The sequence below is a fragment of the Bos grunniens genome, chromosome 2 (genome assembly GCF_055505025.1).
Source record: "Bos grunniens cultivar Pamir isolate PY7600 chromosome 2, Bosgru_T2T1.0, whole genome shotgun sequence".
Taxonomy (NCBI): domain Eukaryota; kingdom Metazoa; phylum Chordata; class Mammalia; order Artiodactyla; family Bovidae; genus Bos; species Bos grunniens.
Window position 1 is genome coordinate 135,627,932 of NC_141166.1, and position 20,469 is coordinate 135,648,400.

Sequence of the window (20,469 nt, forward strand, 5' to 3'; positions counted from 1 at the left end):
ATTCAGCTGGGGATCTGTTTATGGCTGTCTGGGAGTCTGTCCAGCCAAGGGTCTGTCTGTCTGGCATCTGTCTAGCAACCTAGCCGGAGGAGAGGGTCTGTCTTTCTGGTGATGTCTTTTGCATGGGGTGGTCTGTTAGGCTGTTGGTGTGTCACTCTTCCTGACTGGAGGTCTACCCAGGGAATGGACTGTCCCTCTGAAGCTCTGGCTGTCAAGGGGAATGGCTATCTGCCTGTCCAGGTTGGAATTCTGTCTGCTTACCCATCTGGGGATCTCCTTACCTGTCTGTCTGAAATCAGTCTGCTTGGCTGTTGTTATGCCTGGCTTTCATTTGTCTGAATGGTAGTGGGGGGTGAAGGTCCATCCATCACTTGTGTTGTAAGCTGAATGTCTGAGTGAGGGAGTCTCAGATACTGAAATGAACCAGTCTTTCAGGTGGTCTCCAGAAGTCTGTCTATCCATCATCCCCTTCATAATGGGGGGCCCTGCCAGACCCTTAGGGTTGAGTTTATTCTTGAGTATGCTCAGTGTAACCTCACCAGCCATCATCACCCAACTACCTCCCCAAGTCTCATGGTGTTGCTGAAACTCGGCCTCTGTTTACTGGTGCCAAACAGAAATGCAGAGACAGTTTTGGGTGAAATAGAAAAGAGCAGCTTTTATTGTTTTGCCAGGCAAAGGGGGCCACAGTGGGCTAATGCCATGAATACCGTGTGACCCACCCTAGAGGGGGTAGTGAGGAGTTTTATAGTGTTCAAGGAGCAGGGGGTGATCATGGACCAAGCTTATGGACAGTCCTTGGATTGGTTGGCATCAAGGTGAAGTTTCAGCATCTTCAGCCTCTGCTTTCAACCAGTCTAGGGTCTATGTTCTTGTTGTCAGCAGTTTTTATCTTGTGGGGGTCTGCTTCCTGTAAAAATAACTTAGGAGTGTGTGTCAGATCTTTATCTATCCCTTTCAGGAAACTGGGAGTTCAGTGATTCTACTATGTGGTAGAATTACAGTCCCAGTTCCCTAGCTCAACAACTATGCTTTGTTTCTACATCTTCACATTTCCAAATCATTAACTCTTGAGTCAGCATTTTACTTCAAAAGATAAGGACACAGGGACTTGGACATGGTTTCAGTGCCTTGAATGCTATAATCACTAAGGCAGAGCCCCACATCTTCCACGCTAAGAAACGTTTATTTTTATTCAGCCCAGCACCCCCATCCCCAACACTTCATAAAGCAGAGCATGACCCTCAGCAGTCCAGGCACCCATGTGGAGCAACAGACAGGCAGGGGCGCAGCGCTCACACCCGGGTCCATTCAGCAGGCGGATCTCGGGGTCCTTTAGGCCTCCCAATGCGCAGGTTAAAGCCTGGAAGAGGAAGGGCACCATAAGGCTCATAAGAGAAGCTGAGGTGTGGATAGGAAGGCAACAGGTGGAAAATCATTCTCAGGCCTCCAGGCCCTCCCGGTTTGCTGCAGCCACGTCCACAGGGCTCTGAGGATGTGAGTCCCCTGCCACCACCTCCGCCTCACCCCCGTCGCAATTGCAAACGGCCCCAGCAACCGAAGTTATCTGACTTACCTAGCCCACCAGTCTGAGCTCTATCCGCCACGTCCTCATAGGCGCCAGGCCCAGCCAGGCTTTCGTCAACAGGAACTGCGGGCAGAAAACCACCCCGAACAGGTCAACTCAGACGGCCCTTCAAATTCTGGCATCCTCCCTGCCCAAGACGGCGGGCTGGGGGCTGCGGGTCCGGGCCCAGCGGCCAGGGGCGTAACCAAGACGGAGCCCTCTGCCCAGACCAGGTGACGAGGTCAGAGACTGCGGCGGGGCCAGAGACCACGGCGTGGCCCGAGACGCTTCCGGGCGTGACCTGAGGACAGGCAAAAGTCCTAGAGGCATGGCCAGGAAGCCCGAACCTCAGCCCTCCAGGGCGTGCCCCGGCCAGACTCGAGCTGGGGGGAGGGGAGGTCATCGCGGCCTCCAGGCTCTCCAGAACCTAGCCAGGGAGGATCTGGAGGAACAGGTGGGGTTAGATCCAACCCAGCCCCGCCCCCCGGCCTCCTAGACTTACCGCGGCCCTGCTGCGCGCCGCGCGCGTCCTCCGATAGCGCCTGGTGCCGCCAGGCGCGCGGCTTCACCTGGCTGTAGAGTGGCGTGTCCTCCGTGCCGCGTGCCCGCGCGCCCGCGCCTGCCCCGGTGCCCGCGGGGGCCGCACGCTTCTGTACCACCGCGTAAGTGTCGGCCATGGAGAGGGCCGGAGGCCCGGGCACCGAGATGCTTCTGCGGGTGGGAGGGCGGGGAGGAAGTGAAACTGCAGCGCCTAGGCGGGGGGAGGAGGGGGCAGCTCGCTGAGCGAGCAAACCACGGGCTTCCTTCCCGCCCGAGGCGGCTCGCAGTGAAAGAGCACTGAGATGGAGGCGGTTGGTCTCCGTAGAAGGGGGTCTCGTTTCTGTGTCCCTAGGGCCCAGCAGGTTCGGTGGATGAAGGAAGGAAGGGCCCAGCTGGCAGGTGAATGGGGCGAGGTGTTATTGAGGAGTGGTCATTTCTGTGTAGTTGTGTATTGAATAAATGAATGAGGAAGTGACATCTAAAGGGAAGGAAGGGAAGGTCTCAAAATGGGAGAGCTGGTCTCAGACCAAGGGCTGAAGTTGCCGCACCAGATATGGGGCCTGACAGTTGGGCAGCATGAAGAAATACCTGCTGAATTAATGACTTGGGGGGAATGAGGAAAGTACTGACACCGGAATGTAGGGGTAGGGGCAGAGGCGGTGTCACCTCTGGTATTAAAGAATCATCTTCGGAAAGGTTCCCAGAGCTCAGTTCAACGAAAGGGCTGGTGGATATTTGGTGAACTGAACGACAAGGATGGCGCCAGTGTTTCAAAGGTGAGGAAAGGGCTAGCCTCCAAGAAGAAGAAACTGGAAAGGGAAGACTCCGGGGGTGGGGCTACGTACCTAAGGACTCCGCTGGATGGGCGGGCGATGGCATTCAGGTTCTGCGAAGTCCAGAGGGAGAGGGCGTCATCGTAGAGTGGGACACAATTCTGGGGGAAAGACAGGAGGGGAAGAGCATGAGGCTTCAGAGGACACTGTCCAGACTCCTAGTGGAGATCACTGTGGTCTCTGTGGGGGCAGCTTAAGAGGAGACACTCTGATAAGGAAGCAAGGAGGATGACAAAGGTAGATATCAGAGTCAGTCCGTGCTACTGGAAGGAGTCCAAGGGCTAGATGCTGCCATAGTGGTGGCCACAGACCTCTGGGTCCTGGTCTCTGAGGGTTGGAAGGGGGCCTTGGTACCTCCTTGAGGTTCTGGTAATGAGGGCTGGCATTCTGTATCGCTGAGAGAAACATCTGAGACACTGTGTGGTACAGGAATCTGTACTGCTCCTGGGGTGGTGGGTAGAGGGGAAGACAGGTCATTGAGAAGGGAAGACAAGAGCAGAAGGGATGTGTCCTTGGAATAGGGAGACCCTGCTCACACCTCTGTCTGTATGGCCAGAGGCCGCTGCTTCCGAATCTCGAGGACCACACTGAAGAGGCTGAAGTTAGGTGGGATCATCTAGGGCAGAGAGACGGGCACATGAGAAAGACCTCGTGGGCACAGGACGCACACTTCACGCGCATGCCCTCTTCATACCTGGGTCAGAAGCAACTGTCTCACATAATCCACAGTGCACAGGACACCTGTTCGCCCGCAGCCAGCACTGACAAGTAAGAATCAGAATGAGCTCGACCAGGGCCTTCCTGCAACCCATTTTAAAGGGGATATTTGGGGTGGGGGGCGGGGGGTGAAGGGCTTAATTAATGGAGGGGCCCCTGCAGCACTTTTTGGTTCCCAGTATCCCAGGTTATAATTTGAAAGGAAAAACTTTTTAACTGCTGATATTTGTTTAGCATCAGCTGTGTACTTATTCCCCAGCAGACAGTCTGTGCTCAATAAATACTGACAATTTCAGTTGCAACTTTAGCGAGTGTGGCCTCAGGTTTCTTAAAGTAGGCATTCGAGAAACTGCAAGACTGGCTCCAAGTCCTGCACTATTCTTCCCTGCCTCCCTCCCCAACTACCATCCCCTCTGTCTCACCAGATCCCCATAAAGCCCATTTATTAAACCTGCAGTGGACACAGAGGGGGTTGGGACCAGATCCCTGGAGGTGCCGAGCTTCCTCAACCATGGCGAGCACATTGTCAGGATTGCTGGGGACCCCTCTGTCTGGCCAGGACATATACTGCAGCTGGGACACTGACCGGGATTCCTGAAACATGGAAAATGAGAGGCAAAGAATAAAAAGAGAAAGAAAACCATATATTGAGCAATATTTCATGTCAGCCCTATTCTCCGCATCTTCCATTTAAATGAAACAGATAATAACTAAACAGAAGGGTACTATTGTTAATGCCCATTTTACAGATAAGAAAGCAGAGACAGGAAGCTCTCACCATGTGGAAGTCTCCTTCTCCCCTTTCAGTACCTTCTGGAAGGTGACCTGCAGAATCCTGAGTTTGATGTCTGGATTCAGCCACATCTCCCTTGTCTGTGGATATGGGGCATGTGGGAATAGGGCAGAGAAAAAAGATCACAGGTGCCAAAAGATACATTTTCAGGAAACAGCATTTCTGATTAAAAATTTTAAAAAAGTAGTTCACTGGTGGCCTAGCGGTTAGGATTCTGGGCTTTTTCTGCCATGGCCTGGTTCAGTGCCTGGTCAGGGAACTGAGATCCTGTAAGTCGTGCAACAGAGTCCTCCCCCCACCAAAAAAAAAAGAAACACCTATTTCTAAAAATTCATTTAGTCCAAATATCCCCCATGACTTCTGTGAAGGAAACATTTTACATAAGGGAGAAAGAGAAACTATGAGCTAGTTCCAACAAGCTCATTTACAGTGAAAGAAAGAAATGTCTTTTGTTAGTTTGCTTGTATTTATCAGTACCAATTGTTTTTATAACCTATGAGAGGTTTTTCTGAGTTCTTCTGAAATGGTAAGGGAAATAAGAATTTTAAGAACCTAATCAGGTACATTTATATTTACAGAGATAACCATGATAGTAGTTAAAATGCAAAATCAGTGTATAATGAGTTCTGACTATTTGCATGCTAATACCAGAGAGCTCCCTGCAGTGTGAGGGGGACTGTGGGGAAATTGTTCATTCTTTCAAGCCCAGCCCAAAAGCTTTCCACTCAGAATCTTCTGTGAAAGACAAAATCCAAGACTTCATAAAGTGCTGTTCCCACCTCTGCCCCAACTCACCAGAGTGATGCAGAAAGGCCCAATCTGCAGTGGTTCCTGTTGTAGGGCCCAATAACGCTCACACTTTTTCTGCAAAAGACAAGGGGAAACAGGCAGGGACTGAAGAGGGGGAGTCTGCCTCAGAGTTCATTTTAACATGTGTACCACCCCTTGGAACAGCCCAGCTTGCTCGTGGAAGCACAGAGAACAGCAGCATCTCATCAGATTAAACACAGACTCAGTGGAGATGTGAGCTTCTGACTGTGCAGGAGGAAGACAGTCCAGAATACTCTCCTACTGTAAGCAACTACAAACCTGGAAAAGTATGAGCTGCTGTTTTCAGACACTGGTCCACATGCATTTGCAAGACTGTGATCACTGAACAAAGGGAAACACATGAGTGAAACCCTATGAGTTCCCAAGGTTACTGCCTAGAGGCAGTAACCAGGCTGCAGACCATGAAGGGTCTGATGATCCCACTAGTTGAGAAACCAGAAATCTTGGCTCAGGGAGACCAAGACAGAGTTCTTGAAAGAACAGTACTATGCAAACAAAAGCAAAGAACACCAGAAGTCTGCATGGGGTCCCCTTGAGTCTTTAGCTGATAATTATCTGGGCACATATGACACGAAACCCCATGAAGCTAGGAAAGAATAACTTCCCATGAAAGCGTAATAGCTACAGAACTATAAGATGAACATTTCCTAGAGCTCACAATGGAACAGAAATAATTTACATTTCCTCCAGCCAGAGTGGAGACCTGATTGATTAAAAAGGGCATTCAGTAAGGAACAAGACACCACACATTAGTAAGTAGAATGAACTTAGTTCTAGAATAAAGGCTTCTTTAGATGTACCCTTAAAAAGCTTAAAAATAAACCTTAAAATGATCAAATATCCAAAAAAAACTGCCTTCCCAAAAAAGTTCCAACACTTTTTTTAAAAAGTTCCTTTTTAAAGGAAAATAACAAGATCTAAAATTTATCAATACTTGTGTAAAATTTGGGCTTCCCATGTGGCACTAATGGTAAATAACCCACCTGGCAATGCAGGATACATAAGAGATGCGGGTTTGATCCCTGGGAAGATCCCCTGGAGGACGAAATGGCAACCCACTCCAGTATTGCCTGGAGAATCCCCATGGACAGAGGAGCCTGGCAGGCTACAGTCCATAGGATCAAAAAGAGTCAGACATGACCCAAGCAACTTAGCAAGTGTAATATTTAAAATATTAAGCATCCAATAAAAATTTACTAGACATACAAAGAAGCAAAAAATATGACCTACACCCAGGAGATAAGTCAGTCAATAGAAAAAGACCCAATACAGATGAGGAAAAAAGCAGACAAAGACTTTAAGACAGCTTTTATAAATATGTTCAAAGATGAAAAGGAAAAACATGAATGTGATGAAAAAAAAAAAAAAGATATAAAAAAGACCTAAATGGAACTTCTAGAAAGGAAAAATAAAATATATGGAATAAAAAATTCCTATCTAAGGTACATGAAATGATGTTCAACATTGGTAATTATTAGAGAAATACAAATTAAAATTGCAATGAGGTACCACCTCACACTAGTCAGAATGGCCATCAGTAAAAAGTCTACAAATAACAAATGCTGATGAGGGTGTGGAGAAAAGAGAACCCCCATACATTGCTGGTGGGAATGTAAATTGGTGCAGCCACTATGGAAAACAGTATGGGGGTTCTTTAAAAACTAAAAAGAGTTGCTATATGATCCAGAAATCCTACTTCTGGGCATATATTTGGACTAAACTATTATCTGAAAAGATACATGCACACTGTGTTCATAGCAGTAGTACTCACAATAGCCAAGACATGGAAACAACCTAAACGTCAATTGACAGATGAATGGGTAAAGGAGATGTACGTATATATACACACACACGCAATATATTCATCCATAAAAAAAGAATGAAATAATGCCATTTCAGTATGATAGAGATTATCATAGTAAGTAAGTCAGAAAGAAAAGACAAATACCATATGGTATCACTTATATGTGAAATCTAAAATCTGACACAAATGAACTTATCTAGAAAAGAGAAACAGACTCACGAACACAGAGAACAGACTTGTAGTTACTGGGGGAAAAGAGGGTGTGGAGGGAACAATCGGGAATGTGGGATTAGCAAACGTAAACTATTATATATAGAATGGATAAACAAGGTCCTACTATATAGCACAGGGAACTATATTCAGTATCCTGTGATAAACCATAATGGAAAAGAATATGAAAAAAAAATTCACTGTCTGTGATTAGACAGTGAATCACTGTCTGTGATTAGGGCTTCCCTGGTGGTCCAGTGACTAAAACTCTATCTCCCAACACAGGGGGCCTGGATCAGGGTACTAGACCCACCTGAAGATCCTGAGTACCCCAGGTAAGATCTGGCATAGCCAAATAAATAATTTTTTTTTAATAGCAGATTAGATACCAGAAGATCAGTGAACGCAAAGGCATAGCAATAGAAACTATTAAAAGTGAAAAAGAGAGAGAAAAAGTGGAGGAAAAAAACTAACAGAATCAGATATCTGTGGAAATATATCAAGTGGCCTAATGTATGTGTACCTGGAGTTCAGAAGGAGAGGAGAGGGGAAAATGGAAACTATTTTTGAAGAAATAATAGCTGGAAATTCTTCCAAATTTCATGAAACTATGAACCCACAAACCCAGAAAGGTCAATGAACCATAAAGAGAATAATCCAAGGATTATTAACACCAAGTTAATCATGATCAAATTGCTAAAAAATCATAATAAAGAAAAAAAATCTTAAAACCATCATACACAAAAAGACATTAAATTTGAGAAATAAGAGTGACAGCAGAATTTTGTCAGAAGCTTGCAAGCCAGAGGTCAATGGTGTTATGCCCTAAAAAGGCTAAAATTAAAAATGCAGACAAAAGCTGAAAGACTCTATCATAAGCAAAGCTGCACTATGAGAAATATTAAAGTAACTTTTCAGGAACTTCCCTAGTGGTCCAGTGGTTAAGACTCTGCACTTCCACTCAAGGGAGTATGGGTTTGATCCCTGGTTGGGAACTAATATCCCACATGCTGCATGGTGAGGCCCAAATAAATAAAATTCTGATTTCTTCTTTAACAAAAAAAAAAAAAAAGTAAGCTTTCTATACAAAAGAAACATGTATCAGGTGGGATAATGACCTACATAAAGGGATGAAAAATAAAGAAAAAGGTAAATATGTATTCTCATTTTTAACATCTTTAAAAGATAATCTAGTGAATTGTACCCAAAATGAAGGAATAGCAATCCTTCACAAATTTTTCCAGAAATGTGAAGAAGGAATGTTTTATGAGATCAGTATTACTCTGGTATCAAAACCAGACAGATATCACAAGAAAACTATTCAACATCTCAAGAATAAAGACAGAAGAATCGTTAACAAAAGATTATACACAGCATACAAGATTGGTTCAAGATATGAAAGTCAATCAATGTCATATACCATAATAACAGAAAGTAAAACAGAAACACATGATCATCTCAATAGATGCAGAAAAATGAACAAAATCCAGTACCTTTTCATATATAATAAAAACATGAAAGGCACTAGACATAGAAAAGAAATTCCTCATTTAAAATTAAAAAGCAAAACCTACAATAAGTATTTTAAAAAAACCCTACAGGTAACTTAACACTTAATGTTGAAAGACTGAATAGTTTGTGCTTAAGATCAAGAACAAGACAAAGATGTTTGCACTTTCTGCTTTTTTTTTTTTTTACTGTAATTTGATTGATTGATTGATTTTTTTTTTACTTCTGAACAATTTTGTATTGGAAGTTGTAACCAGTGCAGTTAGGAAAAAAGAAATGAAGCAAAGAAAGGAGAGGAGGTGGGAGGGAGGAAGAAAGAAAAGGACAGGAAAGAAAAAAGATGGGAAGGTAGAAGAAAGAAAGGGAAGTTACCCAGATTGGAAGAGACAAAACTATCTCAAATTGCAGACAGCATGATGTTATATATAAAAGTGATATTAGATAAAGTGTTAATCGCTCAGTCACGTCCGACTCTTTGTGACCCCATCGAACGTAGCCCTCCAGACTCCTCTGTCCACAGATTTTTCCAGACAAGAATACTGGAGCAGGTAGCCATTCCCTTCTCCAGGGGATCTTTCTGACCCAGGAATCGAACCTGGGTCTTCTACATTGCAGGCAGATTCTAGCCACTGGGAAAGCTCTATAGAAATCATATATAAAAAAAACCTGAAGAATACACACACACACTATATTAGAGCTCAAAAGTGAATTCAGCAAGGTTCAGAATACAAAATCAATACAGAAAAATCAATTGTATTTTCATGTAAAGAAAACTGTTGTTTGCAATATCTACCCTGAATTGATAGATTCAGTGCAATCCTTATCAAAATTCTAGGCTTTTTGACGATATTGGCAAGCTGATCTTAAAATTAATATGTTAACATTAATAAATGTGTTGTGGATACCCAAGGCTGCCCTCAGGTTTGATGATTCAGTAGGAGGACTCACAGGACTCTGTGCAGAGTTGTATTTATGGCTACAATTTATCACAATGAAAGGATACAGAATAAATTGGCAAAGGGAAAAGGTGCACAGGGTGAAGTCTGCAGAAAACAAGGTGCCAGCTTCCAAGGGTCTTCACCCAGTAGAGTCACTTAGGATGCGCTTAACTCCTCCAGCTGTGAGTTGTGGCCACACGTGTGAAATGTCCACAGGGAAGCTCCTTAGGAATTCAGTGCCCAAGGTTTTTACTGGGGGACTCTGTGGTATGTAGGCACCTCTGACTAGAGTGGGCCAAAACTTCAGACTCCAGAAGGAAAGCAGGTGTCATATAAACCTACTGTCACTTAGACACATGGCTTATATAAATACTTTAGGCAAAGTGGGCCACTCTTATTGGAAATCGAATTTCCAGTTAAGAGCCAACCTTGCAGGAAGGCCTTTCTAAGCATAAGCACTTAGGCTTGCTATGTTAACTCTTTTCTGCACAGCAAGTGACCAAGAATAGACAAAACAATCTTGAAAATAAAACAAATTTGAAAGACTCACACTTCTTGATTTCAACACTTAACTACAGATCTACAATATGTCGTAGTACTGGCATAGTACTACAATCAATGGGATAGAATTGACAGTCCAGAAATAAACCTTTACATGTACGGTTGGTCAACTGATTTTCAACAAAGGAAAAGACTGCAAGAGCAGTCTTTTTAACAAGTAGTACTGGAACAACTGGATATCTATAAACAATGAATTTGGATCCCCTATCTTACACCATATACAAAAATTAACTGAAAATGAGTCCGAGACCTAAGCATAAAACACTTAGAAGAAAACATAGGAGTAAATCTTTTTGACCTCTGGTTAGACAATGACTTGTTAGAAACAGCACCAAAAGTACATCAAAACAATAGATGGGAAGTCTTCAAACTTATCAAAGGTTTGTGCTTCAAAGGACACTGTAAAGAAAATGAAAAGACACTCACACAATGAGACAAATATTTGTAAATCATATACTGATAAGGGACTTGTATTCAGAAGAATTCTCCAATAATAAAAAGACAAATAATCCAATTAAAAAATGGTAATGAACCTAAACAAATACTTGTCCAAAGAAGACATACAAATGGAAAAATAAGCACATGAAAAGATATTTGGTAAATCCACATCATTAGGCAAATGCAAACCACAACCATGAGACACCACTTCCCACCCATTAGGATGGCTAAAAACAAAAACAAAAAGTAACATATATCTTGGTGAGTGTTAATGAAACCCTGTGCATTGTTGGTGAGAATATAAAGTGGTGCAGCCACTGTGGAAAACAAAACAAAAACATTAAACACAGCATTGCCACATGATCCAGTAATTAATACTACTACCCAAAAAAATTGAAAACAAGGACTCAAAACAGATACTTATATATTAATATTTATAGCAGCATTATCACAATAACCAAAAGTTAGAAACAACCCAAATGTCCATCAACAAATCAATGGATAAACAAAATGTGATACAAATATAAAACAAAATGTTATTCAGCCTTAAAGAGAATGAAATTTTGATACACTCTGCAACATGGATGAGCCTTGAAAACATGATAAATGAAATAAGTCAGACACAAAAGGACAGGTATATGATTCCACTGATATGAGGTACCTAGAATAGGCAAATTAATAAAGCCAGAAAGTAAAATAAAGGCTACCAAGAGCTACAGGAAGAGTAAAGGGGAAGTAGTTATTAAATGGATAGAGTTTCTGTTTTGGATGATGAACAAGTTTTGGAACTGAATATTGATAATGGTTTGAAACATTGTGAATGTACTTAATGTTTCTAAATTGTACATTTGAAATCATTAAAATGGCAAAATTTATGTTATGTATATTTTACCCCAACTGAAAAAAGAAAGACACAATCACCAAAAAATGGAAATAGCTCAAATTTTATAAAGTGATTGTGCTATGTGTGCTTAGTCACTCAGTCATGTCCAACTCTTTGCAGCCCCGTGGACTGCAGCCTGGCAGATCTTCTGTCCATGCAGAGTCTCCAGGCAAGAATACTGGAGTGGGTTTCCATGCCCTCTTCTAGGGGATCTTCCCAACCCAGAGATCAGACCCTTTGCAGGTGGATCCTTTACCAACTGAGCCATGGAAATATAAAACGGAATGTTATCCAGCAACAAGAAGGACTGAAGTATTGACATGGGCTTCCCTGGTGGCTCAGTCAACACATGCTACACTATGCATGAATCTTAAAAACACTACCCAGTGTTTGAAGCCACCCACCAAAGATAATGTGTCATATGATTGCAGTTATATGAAAAGTCCAGAGTGGGCAAATCTAATAGTGCAGATAGATTAGTAGTTGCTTAGGATGGAGTTTGGTAGGAAATGGAGTATGACTGCTAATGGATATAGGGTTTCTTTATGGGGTGATGAAAATATTCTAAAATTTATTGTGGTGATGGTTGTATAACTCAGGAATATACTAAAAACAACTGAATTGCACACTTTAGATGGATGAATTATATCTCAATAAAGTTTTTTTTAATCTATATGAAAATAATAGCAGTATGTTGTGTAGTATATTTTAAATTTAGAACTAAACCTGTGGCAACAATAGGCTGAAGCATAGAAAGAAAAAATTGAAATATGCTGTTGTAAAGTTCTCACATTTTACCTGAAATGGTATAATAATAATATTTGAACACAGACTGTAATAAGTACATATTTCACTAAACACACAAGCACATAATACAGAGGTAAAACTAATAAGGTAATAATGACTATGAAATGGAGTCATAAAAATTCTAAGTAAACAAGACAGAAAAGAAAAAAGGAACAAGAACAGATGGAACAAATAGAAAACAAATAGCAAAATCATAGATTTATACTCATCACTGACATATTAAAGGTGGTGGTGGTTTAGTCACTAAGTCTTGTCCAACTCTTGAGGCCCCATAGACTGTAACCTGTCAGGCTCCTCTGTCCATGAGATTTTCCAGGCAAGAATAATGGAGAGGGTTACCATTTCCTTCTCCAGGGACCTACCCAACCCAGGGATCAAACTCCTGCATTGCAGGTGTATTCTTTACTGGTGAGCCACCAGGGGATCCCCCAACACACTGTTAGCCGCTCAGTCATGTCCGACTCTTTGCGACCCCACGGACTGTAGCCTGCCAGGCTCCTCTGTCCATGGGATTCTCCAGGCAAGAATACTAGAGTGGGTAGCCATTCCCTTTTTCCAAGGGATCTTCCCCATTCACGGATCAAACCCAGGTCTCCTGCATTACAGACAGATTCTTAACCGTCTGAGCCACCAGGGAAGCCCAACACATTAGATACTATGCCAATTAAAGGCAGAGATTGTCAGATTGGATTTAAAAAGTAAGTGTCCACAATATGACAGCTATAAGAAACAATTTAAAAATAAAAATGAGGAATTCCCTGATGGTCCAAGGGTTAGGACTCCATGTTTCATTGCAGGGGGCACAGGTTCAATCCCTGGTTAGAGAACTAAGACCCCTCAAGCCTCACGGTATGGAAAAAAATAAAATGAAATTGAACACAGATTTTAAAAAGTAAAAGAATAAGAAAGATAATCACGCACACTCTAATCTAAGGAAGTTTAAATGGCTATGTTAATACCAAAGTACACTTCAGAGAAAGGGTCATAAAAGAGACATTACATATTGAAAACAGGCTTGATTCATCAGGAGACATAATCCTGACTGTATAAGCACTCAATTATAGTTTTAAAGTAACTTAAGCCAAAACTGACAGAACTGAAAGAAAAAATAGATAAATGAAAAATTACAGTTAGAAATCTCAATACTCTTTCAGCAAATAATGGGACAAGTAGACAAAAAAAACATCTATTTCTGCTTTATTGACTATGCCAAGTCTTTGACTGTGTTTCACAATAAACTGAGAAAATTCTGAAAGAGATGGGAATACCAGACCACCTGACCTGCCTCTTGAGAAACCTGTATGCAGGTCAGGAAGCAACAGTTAGAACTGGATATGGAACAACAGACTGGTTCCAAATAGGAAAAAGTGTATGTCAAGGCTGTAGATTGTCATCCTGCTTATTTAACTTATATTCAGAGTACATCATGAGAAACGCTTGGCTGGATGAAGCCCAAGCTGGAATCAAGATTGCCGGGAGAAATGTCAATAACCTCAGATATGCAGATGACACCACCTTTATGGCACAAAGTGAAAAAGAACTAAAGAGCCTCTTGATGAACGTGAAAGAGAAGAGTGAAAAAGTTGGCTTAAACCTCAACATTGAGAAAACGAAGATCATGGCATCTGGTCCCAATACTTCATGGGAAATAGATGGGGAAACAGTGGAAACAGTGGCTGACTTTATTTTGGGGGGCTCCAAAATCACTGCAGATGGTGATTGCAGCCATGAAATTAAAAGACGCTTACTCCTTAGAAGGAAAGTTATGACCAACCTGGATAGCATATTAAAAAGCAGAGACATTACTTTGTCAACAAAGGTCCGTCTAGTCAAGGCTATGGTTTTTCCAGTAGTCATGTATGGATGTGAGAGTTGGACTATAAGAAAGCTGAGCACCGAAGAATTGATGCTTTTGAACTGTGGTGTTGGAGAAGACTCTTGAGAGTTCCTTGGACTGCAAGGAGATCCAACCACTCCATCCTAAAGAGAATCAGTCCTGAATGTCCATTGGAAGGACTGATGTTGAAGCTGAAACTCTAATACTTTGGCCACCTGATGTGAAGAGATGACTCATTTGAAAAGACCCTGATGTTGGGAAAGATGGAATGCAGGAAGAGAAGGGAACAACAGAGGATGAGATGGTTGGATGGCATCACCGACTCAATGGACATGAGTTTGGGTAAACTCCGGGAGTTGGTGATGGACAGGGAGGCCTGGCGTGCTGCAGTTCATGCGGTTGCAAAGAGTTGGACATGACTGAGTGACTGTACTGAACTGAGACAAAACAATATGAATGATACAATTTGAGTAATACTATTGACAAGCTTGTACTAATTGATAGTTATAAAACAGTTGAAGGTTTCAGCATTCCTGTTGGGAACTGACAGAACATTTAGAGAAAAGAAATCAGTAAAGATATATAATATACAATAAAGATATAAAAGATTAAAGTATCTTTCAAAAAGACACAATCAATTTGACCTGATATTTATAGAATACTCAACCAAGCTGAATACACACTCTTTTCAAGTGCACACAAAACATTTACCAAGATAAATCGTATTCATGACCACAAAACAAGTTTCAATACATCTGGAATAATATAAAATTGTTCTTTGACCACAATGGAACTGAAATTTAATAACAGGAAGATATATGGAAAAGTCCCCAATATTTGGAAATTAAGCACAGCCATGGTCAAATACCATGTCAAAGAAGAAATCACAAGGGCAACTAGAACACATGTTGAATTAACTGGAAAAAAAAGACAACATAGTTTATGAAATGTAGCTAGAGCAGTGTGTGGAGAAAAATGAATGACATTACTTACACATGATAAAAATCACAAATCTATTATCTAAGCTTAAAGAACTAGAAAAAAGCAAGTTAAACCTAAACCAGAAGAAAGGAAATGATAAAGATAAAAGAAATTAATGAAGTAAAAATTTAAAAATAGAGAAAATGAATAAAATTCAAAGCATCTTCTTTGAAAAAATAAAACTAATAATCCTCTAGCCCAGAGATTGGCTAACTTCCTATAAATGGCCAGATAATAAATCTTTTAGACTTTGTGAGCTATACAGTCTACTTAACTTCCAACTACTGAACTTAACAATTGTGGCATGTATACACTATGTAAATCAATGAGCATGACTATGTTCTAATACATTTTTATTTACAAAAACAGGCAGCAGGACAGATTTAGTACAACAGTTAAAAGTTTGATTCTTTATTCTCACCAGACCAAATAGCCAGGAGAGAAGGTATCACAACTATCAAAATTAGGGATGAAAAATGTACATCACTACAGACTGCCTAGACTCCATGATCAGCCAGCTATCCCAGCCAGCCAGGATGCAGAAACCATGTGCCTTCAGTGCTGATATACATTTATTGAGTAACTAATTTATGCTTATGGGAAAAACAAAGATCCCTGCTTCCCTGGAACTTTGCTTCTACTCAGGGAGACAGAATGAATAATATACATAATGCATTTGTAGATTATCTTATATTTCATTCAGAAGTTGGTAAGAACTATGAAGAAAAATGAAAGTAGGACCAGGGAAGGCAAGTGGGAGTTTCAAGTGGGGTGAGGTCCAGGAAGATCTCATTGAGGAAGGAGCATTTGACCCAAGACCTGAAGGTGGTGATGCAGCAGCCCAAGGGGAAAAATGTCCCAGGCAGAGGGAACAGACAAAGCATAGGATCTGAGGCAGAACAAAGGCCCCAGTGGTTGGAGCATAGTGAATAAGTGGGAGAAAGATGGGGAAAGACATCAGAGTTGTACTGGGGAAGCCACAGTTATAGGGCCTTATGGTCTATCGGGCAGGAAGACCAGCAGGAGAGGGTTGCCAACATTGGAAGGATGAGCCCCACGAATAAAAGGAAAAAGATCATAAAAAAAATTAAAGCCAGTAACAGTGGGCTTGGCAGAGCTACAGTGGGGGTCACTCCAAGAACTGGTCCCTTGAGTCATGGGATCAGGGGAGAGCTAGTGAGTTTCTCCTGTCTCCTGCATAAGGACATGCATTCGAGAGGCTGAGCACACCTACCCGTCCATTCTCCATCTCCTGACAGGCCATCAAGATGACCTAGATATCGGGGTAAGGGAGGAGAATCAATTTAGGGGGTGCAGTTATCAGCGCCAAGGGAGGACCCAGAATACTGCCCACACTTCCCCCTGACCTTGACCCCAAAGCTGACCTTGACCCCAAATTCCCAGATGAGGCGCCAGAAGTCTAGCAAGGTGTGAGGCAGGGGTCCTTGCGTGGCAATGTAGGCCTGGCTTCCATCTGTACCCTGGTAAAGGCTAAGTTCACTATCGAGGTTCCGCTGTCACCCCCACCACCTCTGCCCCTTTCCTGACTCCCAGCCTGACCCTGATGAAGTTGCCATTGATGTAGTCGCCATGTCCCTCTTCCTGGAGCAGGGAAAGGATCACTCGTGTCTGATCGTCTGCCAGCAGGAGAAGCGAGAAACATGGAGTTTGTGGGTGACAGCCCTGATGGCCTCCCAGATGAAAGCCAGCAGGGGATGGCACACCTAGGGGGATCCCATCGAGGTGCACTGGTGGGATGCTGGGGAGAAATGCAGCCACAGCAAGGCTCTAGGAGGGAGAGTTCTGGGATCCCAGTAGGACACATGGACCCTGGCTAGCACCTGGATCCCACAGGGTCGGGGCACCGACTCCTCCGGAGGCCCCACCCCCACCCCCGACTTACAAGGCAGCACATCCTTGTAACGGTTCTTCCTCACGTTCTCGGGGCGACTGCCAGCCTCCGTTGAGCGCACACTTTCCGTCTTCCAGGCGGCTGAGCGGGCCCGGATGTCCTGGTGGGAAGACCAAAGGAAGACCCGGGGGTGGGAAGAGAGAGTAAGAGAAGAGCCAGATCAGACGCCTGGGACACTGAGGCTCTCACAGGGATATGCGGCACGTGGCCTATGAAAGATGAGTGTTGCGTCCAGATACTGTAAAGCCTACTAATTATATTGATTCAATAACAGTAGCCATTCAGAGTGCCCTCTCTACGCTAAGCCCTGTGTAAGGGCATTGAACTATCTGCAAGGTGCCACTGAAGTGGGTATTATTGACTCCCCGTTGTGCAGGTAAGAAAGCTGAGGCACCACATGTGTCAATGACTTTCTGAAAGTGCCACCCAGGAAGTGGGTGAGTGAGTGTTGAACTCAGACCTCTAAGCATCTGTCCTCGCACCCTCAGTGTGTATTTACATCTTATCGTGAACAATAATTGTAATATATTATGTACTTAATATAACAAACATGATACACAAGAGGATAATATACAATGTATATGAATTAAATGTACTATTAGGTGCTTTAATACTGTTAGATTATTATGATCAGTGAATAGAATTGCCATCATCACCAGGTATTCATAATCATGACAATAATAAATAACACCTACCAAGCCACCATGAGTGCAAGCCACCATTCTAAGCATTCTTACACCCATCAGGTAGGTCATTTAAGTTTTCATGGACACATTTCTGCAGTGGGTACCACTATGGATATATATATATATATATATATATATTTTTTTTTTTTTTTTTTTTTTTGCAGAGACTCATTTATTCAAGAGCTCTTGTGAACATAACAATACATAAAGTAGTAGATTAAAAAAGAAGTCATCACATAACAAAGCATTTTACAATCTATTTGGAGAGATTATAAAAATCTCAAAGCTGTAGGGGATATCAGAGAATACCTGGCCTCTCTCCTTATTTTTAAGGATGTAAAACTGCGACCAAGCCAGGTGGATTAGCCTAAGTAATTCTAAATGGATTACCTCTAAAAGTTACTTAGAGATAGAGACAGATTGAGACTGCTGCTGCTGCTAAGTCGCTTCAGTCGTGTCCGACTCTGTGCGACCCCATGGACGGCAGCCCACCAGGCTCCCCCATCCCTGGGATTCTCCAGGCAAGAACACTGGAGTGGGTTGCCATTTCCTTCTCCTGGATATTTCTACTATGTAGATGAGGAAACCAACGCCCAGAGAGGCCTTGGAAGACTCCTGTGAGTGCAGGAGATTTCAGGAGGCTGGCTTCCAGCAACTGGCACTGCTCACCACCCAGCTTCTGCATAGGTATCCTCAGCACTGCTCACTGTCCCAGACTGGACCCAGACCTGGATGGACATGATGTCATGTACTACCTGGGAATTATATTTTTACATTTATTATGCACATTTTCATATTGAATAAATTATATATTCTGCATTTATTACACATTTCTTATATAAATATTTATTTTATATTTGTATAAACAGATTTATACTTTTATCTATTACATTGTTTCTTAGAAACTTGAATAACTGCTCATTTTATAATTATGTTTATTCTACTGTTCTATGAAATTAATGTGTAAATTATAGTTTATGACCATATTTATACATATACACTATATATTTCATATTTATTAATACAATTATTTCATAAATCTGTTCTCTATTTCTATTGTACTTAATGATTATATAGTCATTTATTACATATATTTATCAGACATTTCTAAATTTAAGATGTCACCATATATGATTCTAACACGTTTCTATGCTATTATATTTAAAATATCTCAGTACTTGTACAGTGCGATGCCTACGACGCTGCTGCATTAGCACTCCTTACATATGGCTTGCACTACCCCACTGTAAAGTTTAGGATTATTTATAACTAGTGACAAAAGCACCTATAAAGTAAGCGCTCAAGATGTGCTAAGCTCGCTTTACCCACAGTGGCTATTTTAATCCTCAGGTCAGTTTCGTTACATTTCACCCTAGGAGAAACAGAGGCCAGAGAGACCGGATAAAGCGCCTCAGGCCACATCGTCTGTAAGAACTGGCGACCATATCCTCACCGCAGCGGGGCCTCTTGGTTCCTCTTTTCCCAGCCCCTTCCTCCCTAGGACCACAGTAGGGACAGTGACCACCGGGTCGCCTGGAGAGGCCGGGCATCGCGCAAGCGCCCGCCTTCTCCGCTCAGCAACCCGATGATACAGGGAGCGCAGCTAGGGCGCAGGGACCCGAGGGCGTGTGCGGCCCCGCCTGGGCCGGCCGTGGACTTCGCCCTCTGGGTATCTGCAGGCAGAGGGTGAAGACAGGCAGGGAGAGAGTGCGACAGAGAGAGGTGCTGGGGAGAGAAAAACAGATCTTGAAGTGAGAAGACGACCCTGGACGCCGAGAGAGAAGCAAAGTGCAGCAGGGTGCACAGAAGAACAGACGGAGGTCCGGACTATCCAGGGCGAGGAGCAGGAGCTCGGCAGTCCACACTCGCCCACTCACACTGAACTCGCCGGCGAAGACCACCCCATGCCTGCCGCCCAGTGCCTCCAGCTGCTCCAAGAAGCTCCGCGCCGCATCCAAACTGCGGCTCATTGCGCCGACTAGGAGTGAGGTGCAGTCCACCTGTGGCGCTCCGCGCTCTCCATTGGGGTAGACTCCGCTGAAGGCAGCCGAGGCCCCACCTCAGATCTCGCCGGCCAATGGGGGTGCGCAGCGGCAGACAGGGCGCGCCCCTCGGCCAATGACACTCAGAGCCCGCCCCAGCCCCGCCCACAGGCTCCTTGACTGAGGGCGCTAGGTCCCCCTGGCTGTGCCTGGGGCTAGAAAACTGCGCCGGCGCTTCAATTTTTTTGTCTCCGCGAGGGCTGGCTGAGTCCCTGTGGTCCTCTGGACACCGCCTCTAGCTTGGGCCCGGGGTCCACGCCCTGGCATGGCGGATGGCTGCACGCCCTCGCCCGGCTTCCAGGGCCCGGTCTTCTGGGCTGTGTCCGGATCCCAACCAGGCTGGCGTGTCAGCTGTGAGTAAAGACGGCTGCCTAGATCGAGCTGAAATTCCTGACCGGGAAACCCTGTGTGGAGACCTTACCCCGCTCTGCTCTCCGGCGGAGTCCAAGGGAGGTTGGGAGAGGTTACCGCGGGGGGAAATGACCCCCGGGCACCTGAGCTGTGAGAAAGACAGAATTTCTTGAGGTTACTTCTTTTTCTGGGTGGGTCGGGCCAGGAGGAGCTGAGGGAGCCAGGATCA

At 43.6% G+C, this 20,469-nt stretch overlaps 1 protein-coding gene and 1 long non-coding RNA gene across 8 annotated transcripts; one reads left to right on the forward strand and one right to left on the reverse strand.

Moving 5' to 3' along the window:
• Positions 1 to 631: 631 nt before the first annotated feature.
• PTPN18 (protein tyrosine phosphatase non-receptor type 18) lies at positions 632 to 20,259 on the reverse strand. 7 transcript variants are annotated; one of them, XR_015149288.1, is made up of 15 exons: positions 19,725 to 20,259; positions 17,153 to 17,261; positions 16,810 to 16,886; positions 16,635 to 16,730; positions 16,484 to 16,522; positions 5,246 to 5,314; positions 4,436 to 4,530; positions 4,109 to 4,251; positions 3,635 to 3,701; positions 3,479 to 3,556; positions 3,295 to 3,384; positions 2,953 to 3,041; positions 2,070 to 2,278; positions 1,577 to 1,651; positions 632 to 1,363 (listed from the first exon to the last, which is right to left on the reverse strand). XR_015149288.1 is itself a non-coding variant. In XM_086362615.1 (15 exons), the coding sequence occupies exons 1-15, from the start codon at positions 19,815 to 19,817 to the stop codon at positions 1,296 to 1,298; spliced, it is 1,365 nt and encodes a 454-aa protein (XP_086218741.1). In that variant the 5' UTR covers positions 19,818 to 20,259; the 3' UTR covers positions 632 to 1,295. The 7 variants fall into 7 exon arrangements, 6 of the variants coding, with proteins under 6 accessions (XP_086218741.1, XP_086218745.1, XP_086218743.1 ...); XM_086362615.1 differs by having other exon boundaries at positions 4,468 to 4,530; XM_086362619.1 differs by lacking the exon at positions 19,725 to 20,259 and having other exon boundaries at positions 17,153 to 17,173.
• On the forward strand, positions 2,751 to 5,547 carry LOC147378806 (uncharacterized). The gene is made up of 3 exons (XR_015149298.1): positions 2,751 to 2,883; positions 3,497 to 3,708; positions 5,405 to 5,547. It is a non-coding gene; the product is annotated as an uncharacterized LOC147378806 (long non-coding RNA).
• Positions 20,260 to 20,469: the final 210 nt, after the last annotated feature.